Raw genomic sequence first — 7,226 nt, forward strand, 5'->3', positions numbered from 1 at the left:
AAGCGTCGTTCTATCTTTGTTATTTACTAAAAGTTGAACAAAGATAGAACGATGCTCGGGTGCTGTTTCTGAACGTACCGTATATGAGGTTTGTTCGCGTTGCTTGAAATTCCCAAAAAGTTCTGCACTGAAAACGAGATAAATATATATTCGGATGTTGAAGAAAGTGAAAGCGAAGATACTGAGTGCAAAAAGTTCAAGCAACGCGAACAAACCTACTGTGTTCCGTAGCTGGAAAGCACCCTAAAGCCCGTATCAGACTACGCATTGAAGATTGAGATTGAAGATTGAAGATTGAAATTTGACCAATCAGGATAAAAGGAACTAAAATTTCCTTGTCCTGATTGGTCAAATTTCAATCTCAATGCATTGTCTGATACGGGCTTTAGAGGGACTCAACTGTATACATATACATACTGAAATGAATAATCTTTTTGTTCGGCTATCGCCACTTTTTCGCCGAGAGAGAGGTACCTATAAATTTTGGCATCTCTTTCTAGCATTACCTGATTGGTCTACGGCATGTCACGTGACATCAAAATGCACATATAAATGCAAATGTGACGTGCATACCATGGACCAATCAAGTAATATTAGAAAGAGATGCCAAAATCTATGGGCACCTTTCTCTCGGCGAAAAAGTGGCGACAGCCAAAAGCCCGTATCAGACTACGCATTAAAAATTGAAGATTGAAGATTAAAGATTGGAATTTGACTAATCAGAACAAAAGGAACTAAAATTTCTTTGTCCTGATTGGTCAAATTTCAATCATCAATCTTCAATCTCAATCTTCAATGCGTAGTCTGATACGGACTAAACGGTGACTATTTTTAATGATTTTTTTCTCGTAAATAATTGTTTTTATTTTTCATATCACGTTATTAACATCACAAAGTACATAATTTGAATTGATCTATAATATATGTTACGTGAACTATAGATTTCCAGGCGATCTATGCGTGAAACGGAACGCACCCAATGGGATCGCTCATTCCAGTATGTATACAGTTCACTGCTATGGTTATAACCTTCAATATCATCTAACAAGTAAAAGTAGAAGCAGTGATGCCAGAATGCCAGCGTGGGCATTCTGGCATCACTGAGTAGAAGTCGACAGTAAATTTTGACAGAAATTTGAAAGTAAAAAATGGAATGTTGCATAAAAAACTGTAAATCCCTATGGACCCCGACAACTGGTTTAAATTTTCATCGGTATATGTACAAATGAATTAATTAGTATAATTAATCGCAATACTAATAGCGAAAAATTAATTTTTTTTTAGATTTCCACCTGTACATAGTGCAACATTTCAGATCTGGTTAAACTATATTCCAGAACATTTAATGAAGAAATTAAAAAAATTTACATCAATTCGTATATGCAGTAAGCATTTTGCAGAATCCGATTATCGTTGCTCGAGTTCGAAACGTTATCTAAAGAAGGATGCATTTCCAACAATATTCGAACAAAATTCTACATCTATTATTGAACATTTTGTTTCGGTAAGTGTTAAAAATTTTGATTTGAAGAAATTGTATTGTTTTAAAAATTATGTGTTTGATTACAATTACAACATTCATTAGTACTAATCATACAAAATATAATAATTTGTATAATTCAGAGTATTAATCAATAACATGAAATATATTTTATAATAGTTTTTATGCAGAAACTTCAAATATTTAAAATTATGAAGGGCATTAATTGCGATATTGTTTACTTAATAGGAAAAATGATTTTTGTTTTTATACATCATATAATATTGTTTTCTTTATCATGAATATTTTTTTAGAATGAAAGAAGTGATTTAATGAATGTATCGTTGGACAGCAATGCAGAAGAAATTGTTCTTAAAATTGACGATACATGCAAGCAAGCTTTTACGCAAACCAAAGATACATGCATGCAAGCTTCTGCACAAACCAGAGATACATATACGCAAACTTCTACACAAACCAGAGATAAAAGCATCCAGAAATCGCAAGAAAGAATGCCATCTTCTCCAACAGAACAGGTTCTTCGGAAAAAAATAAAGAATTTATACACAAAATTAAAACGAAAAGAAAACAAAATTAAATATTATGATGCACTTATGATGTATTTCCGAAAAAAAGGTAATTATTCGAAGGAATTAGAAAATGCATTAGCAAAATAATTTACAGGAACAAAATTAAATTTAATCTTTAATGAATTTCAAAATAGTATTCGTAAAAAAATGAGGTATGACAGCATGAAACAATTTGTCTTGATTTTATATTTTTATAGTCCTAAAGCATATATAATTTTTTACGTACTATTCTTTGCTTTCCTCATAATGCAACACTTTGTGCATGGATGGCTAATTATGATTGTGAAGTAGGTTTTGTGACTGAAGTTTTTTAGATATTTTAAAAAAAAAACAAAATATTTCTAAATTGGATTTTTTAAATAACATTACATTAATTTTTGATTCTATGTCATTGCGTCAAATTGTATATGACCAAACCAAAGATAAACACAGAGGTTTTATTGATTATGGTACTATTAGTCAAAATATAAGCCAAGAATTAACAGAGGTTTTAGTATTTTAAATTGTATCTTATACTAGAAAATTTAAATTTTCAATCACATATGTTTTTATTAATAAATTCTCTGGTATTATACAAAACCATAATTACTTATTCATGCTCTTATAAAACTCTATGAAGTTGGTATTATATTGTACATTTCATCGCTTATGATGGTGCCAAAGCCAATTTGAAAACTTTTGAATTACTTGGGTGTGATTTCTCAAATTTTGTTTTTTTAGAACTCAAGACATCATTCATACATCTCTCGATACTGATTAATGTTTATTGCATACTTGATGCTGCCTATATGATTAAACTTATTAGAAACACATTTTTTGATAAAATGCTTTACTCTAAAGCAGGAAAAATATCATTTGAATATATCCGAGTACTGCATATTTTGCAAGAAATGGATAATCTCAAATTATGTAATAAACTGTCTAAGGAACATACGAATTTTTATAATAAAAAAATGAATGTTAGATTAGCAGTTCAAGTCATTAGCAATTCTGTTCCCGATGCAATAGATTTTCTGAGAAAAGCAGGAAATCAAGATTTCATTAATAGCGAGGCCACTACAGATTTCATCAGAATTTTTGAACTAATGTATTAGTTCGGATCTACAATAGGTGTAGTAAGCCCTAAGCCTTAAGAAATTGACTAATCACAATCGAGTATTCTCCTCATACTTGATTATGATTGGTCAATTTCTTAAGGCTAAAGACTTACTACACCTATTGTAGATCCGGACTTAAAGATTAGATATTTATTCTTAATATATAGAATAACGTTATATAAATCATTTTTTTTTTAATTACCTCGGGTCTTTTCAAATTGAAAAGGTGATTTATCGAAACTAAATAATAAAACATCTAACTTCATACATCTCACAACAATCTCTTACATATACTTAATTTTGTATGTGACAAAAATTTTTACATTATCAATAAGGAAACATGCATTTTATAATAAAAATTTTGTTACATTTCTAAATACTTCTACAATTTATTATATATTTTTTCTCCTGCTCTCTTTTATACAGTTTAATATATTGCTTGCTCACTTTTTCTAATTTACGTTTAAAATAAATAAATGTAGATACATTGAATATAGGTCAATTTCCGAAATAATAATACAAATACTCAGCTTGGCAAATAATGACTCTTAATAATTTTGTTACTCCGAATATGATAACAAAATTAATAAATAATTTGTTTTATTTACAAAGCCAACATACAATTTTATTTTTACATATGATACATATATTTTTATGCATTATTAATATATATATTTTCCTTTTCGCATAGTGTTATTAAATTTTTATAGATTGGAAAAAAATATAAAATATTAAAATATATTTTTTGTAAAGGCTCTCTCTCTCTCTCTCTCTGTTCACTTAAAAAGAATATTTAAGATAATAATGTCTTTCCACAGCTATTATTGGTTTATCACAAGATACATTAAGGTATATATGTCGTAGCCAGATTACATAATCCATCGTTTTATAAAACATTTAGGCATTTTATAAAGTACGGCCAATTTTCAAATCATGGTTGAAAATGAAATATTTTACAATCTAACTAAAAATTTTAATATTTTTATAAAACGCTAAGCGACCCACCACATTGTCGAACGCAACGATTTGTTCATCGTTTTAGATTCTGGCTGGTTCATTTGGCTTGTTAGCGTTTTATAAAAAGATTAAAATTCTTAGCCAGATTGTAAAATATTTCATTTTTAACCATGACTTGAGAATGTGGCCGCACTTTATAAAATGCCTAGACGTTTTATAAAACGACAGATTATGTAATCTAGCTACGACATATACAATATACACATGTATTGTACATATACACACGCATTCAATATATACAGTGATTCGGCATTCTCCTCACGCTTACACAACCCACACGTTTATACATGCGCGCGCGCGCGCGCGCACTCACACGCATCTTGTAAATACATGTAAATACACTAAAAATACACTTTGTATATACACTCAGTCTAACAGCATTTAATCGTGGGCTAGTAAGAGCCTAACGCGGATAGTAGTGCATTAGTTTTATAGAAAAATAAGTTTTCTGTGAAAATGGCGCACCATCATCCACATCTAGCTCTTACTAGCCCGCGATTATTTAAACTTGTGATTTTCATTTGAGAGCCTTACGTTTTTTTAATTCTTTTTCTACCAAGCTCGTGTATAGCTGGTGTATAACGGATTTTAATTTAGATATTTGTTTTTGCTGATTCCAATTCTTTTTCTGTAACTTCCTGATAGCATTTGACTTTTCAGCAAGTGATCGTCCCAATGATACAACTTTGTTTCTTAATATGTCTTTTTCCGGGGTATCGCTTGGCAAAATTTTCAATGGAACGTCAGTTTCACAGCTAAACATGTCAGAGCTAGTAGAAGGCAATGATTTTATGTCAACATTTCTGTTAGATGACTGAGATTTTATATCAACATTCACTTGTTCGATGAGTTGTGATTTATCCATTTGCAAACTATCGTTGACAGTTGACTCTTCCATAATTTTAGAAATATGCATATCGGAACTACAATCCATCATTGCTGTATCTGTTATCAATGTGTTAGTTGCCGTGGCGTCTATTTGAGATGTTTCATTAATACTTCCTGTCTGTGAATGTACTGTCATCGCAGTAATTTTATCCTGCAAAGAGATAAATTATTATTACTCATTGAATTCTATTATTATGGAATTTTTATTTTGTTACATTGCTACATGATGTCTGGTATGGTTCTACGTGGGCATCGGCCCCCACTCCTCAACACTCGGTCTAGATATACTATGTCTATGATTGTGTATCTGCAGTAGGGATGGGCAATGTTTACCGATTAATCAAAATGGTCGATAGTTTTTTTTTCTAATAATCGATTAATCGGTTCGATGTTTTCTTCATCCGATACATCGATGTTCGATTGTTTATGTCAAACATCGATAATTTTTTTATTATTTTCATTAATTGTATAGGATGTTTGTATACACATTACTTCTAATTAAACAGAACTTCCATTTTGAACTATTCCCTTAAAAAATATGCCACTATTTCCTTTCTTACTCATAAAGTACCAGGAGTTAGGAGCACCACATTAATTTATCATACAATGCCTTGATTTGTGGATTATGGTTCTGGTTTGCTATGAAAGCATGTACATTTCACAAGTCGTGATTGGCCGTAATAATAATTTCTGAAAATTATTTATAGTGACAGCTGACAGTAACATTTGGAAAGTGCACCGCAGCATTTCGGAAACCTGCTTCTGATGGGAAATCTTTTTAACGAAAGAGTAAATAAAATAAATTATATTCATTAATTCGCGTTATTCCTCTATAAAGCCATTGACTTCTCAACTATTCCTATAATTAAAAAGTATTCCCTCATTTTGAAAAATAATCGATGTATCGATACTTTTTGTAAATAATCGATTAATCAACATCGATGTATTCAAACATCGATTAATTTAATATCGATTTTTTTTTCACTCATCGCTTATCCCTAATCTGCAGCTACATAAATAGTTGTTAAGGCCATCACACACAAAATTCCGTAAGGAAGTAAGACGTAAGCGTAAAGGACATTCTACCAGAGCTGCCAGTTCGTGGGAAATGGGAGCCCCCACCACTTACCGCGGGACTTACTAACACAGACGTAGTCGCTATGTCATAGCGTATACGTATTCAACGTATTATACGTTACGTATGTTTAAATTATAGTTAAAATTGTACCTGCAATTAAATATTATATAATGATTAATAATAATAGTAAGATAATAGATAATAGAGTGAACAAATGCAAAATATGTAAGACACGGGGGCCTATTAGACTTGATGATTTCTTGCTTTCTTACTATCGATACTTCAACGGGATATAATACGAAAAAAACTTACCACTGTTGCGTATCCATAAATGATGTCTTTTATCTGTCTGCAGCGGAAATCTATATAAACGTTTTCCATGATATCTTGAACTCGTACATGTAATGATGTACCATAAACTATAAAAAATAGTAAAAAAAGATCCAAAAAACCCGGGTTTGAACCCCGATCCGCGTCGTGAGAGACGGAGTGTTTTCTCATGATCCACCGCGCACTATTGAAATGGATATCAATGCTATCGGTACTTGTACTATATTTAGGTAAGATTATGTGAATTCCTTTTTTAAATTAAAATTATCATTCAACATTGCTTTTTATGATTTATACACTTTGTTTTAAGAATGGAAAAGGAAAAAACAATTTTTAATGTAAATGTCTTGTACGTTATATATAAAAAAATGTATATTTTTTTGTACATAATGTTTAATGAAGATTACAAAAATGTAAACAAAAAGCTATTTAATCCGAAACATTGTCTTTTTTTTAGAATCGTTTTATGAAACTAAATTCAGATACATGTGTAATAGTACTCTTACTGTATTGATAATATGCAATGACTTTAATCAATCATATATTTACATCATAATCCAAAAATTAATAAATATACCTCGCATCACGTTTGGCGCGCCTTACGCCAGCCCGATGTTGCATGCTACAGGTAGGGGCTTCATAGTTATTTTGCTGCTGTTGCTGCTGTTGCTGCTCATCTCTGCTGGTAGATCTGAAAAATTTTATAATACAAATATGTTTATGTGTGTGTGTGAGAGCATACGTGT

At 30.9% G+C, this 7,226-nt stretch overlaps 2 protein-coding genes and 1 long non-coding RNA gene across 4 annotated transcripts; 1 reads left to right on the forward strand and 2 right to left on the reverse strand.

The window, feature by feature from the left end:
- The first annotated feature begins 940 nt into the window (after positions 1–940).
- Positions 941–3,545, forward strand: LOC115244916 (THAP domain-containing protein 1-like). 2 transcript variants are annotated; one of them, XM_029822931.1, is made up of 5 exons: positions 941–1,053; positions 1,104–1,213; positions 1,285–1,504; positions 1,795–2,116; positions 2,791–3,545. In XM_029822931.1, the coding sequence occupies exons 2-5, from the start codon at positions 1,149–1,151 to the stop codon at positions 3,162–3,164; spliced, it is 981 nt and encodes a 326-aa protein (XP_029678791.1). In that variant the 5' UTR covers positions 941–1,053; positions 1,104–1,148; the 3' UTR covers positions 3,165–3,545. The 2 variants fall into 2 exon arrangements, with proteins under 2 accessions (XP_029678791.1, XP_029678790.1); XM_029822930.1 differs by having other exon boundaries at positions 966–1,213.
- LOC115244917 lies at positions 2,388–3,663 on the reverse strand. The gene is made up of 2 exons (XR_003885457.1): positions 3,286–3,663; positions 2,388–3,152 (listed from the first exon to the last, which is right to left on the reverse strand). It is a non-coding gene; the product is annotated as an uncharacterized LOC115244917 (long non-coding RNA).
- A 223-nt stretch (positions 3,664–3,886) lies between these two features.
- On the reverse strand, positions 3,887–5,307 carry LOC115244918. Its single transcript, XM_029822932.1, has 2 exons — positions 5,296–5,307; positions 3,887–5,223 (listed from the first exon to the last, which is right to left on the reverse strand). The coding sequence occupies exon 2, from the start codon at positions 5,206–5,208 to the stop codon at positions 4,702–4,704; it is 507 nt and encodes a 168-aa protein (XP_029678792.1). The 5' UTR covers positions 5,209–5,223; positions 5,296–5,307; the 3' UTR covers positions 3,887–4,701.
- Positions 5,308–7,226: the final 1,919 nt, after the last annotated feature.

The sequence above is a fragment of the Formica exsecta genome, unplaced genomic scaffold (assembly GCF_003651465.1).
Source record: "Formica exsecta isolate Colony F162 unplaced genomic scaffold, ASM365146v1 scaffold880, whole genome shotgun sequence".
Lineage (NCBI taxonomy): Eukaryota > Metazoa > Arthropoda > Insecta > Hymenoptera > Formicidae > Formica > Formica exsecta.

Excerpts from the sequence above, each read along its gene's own strand:
- LOC115244918 (XM_029822932.1), bottom strand. The coding sequence starts at position 5,208 with ATGACAGTACATTCACAGACAGGAAGTATTAATGAAACATCTCAAATA.
- LOC115244916 (XM_029822931.1), top strand. The coding sequence starts at position 1,149 with ATGGAATGTTGCATAAAAAACTGTAAATCCCTATGGACCCCGACAACT. Across the intron at positions 1,505-1,794 it reads TTATTGAACATTTTGTTTCG|AATGAAAGAAGTGATTTAAT; the intron begins GTAAGTGTTAAA and ends ATATTTTTTTAG. Across the intron at positions 2,117-2,790 it reads GATGTATTTCCGAAAAAAAG|AACTCAAGACATCATTCATA; the intron begins GTAATTATTCGA and ends TTGTTTTTTTAG.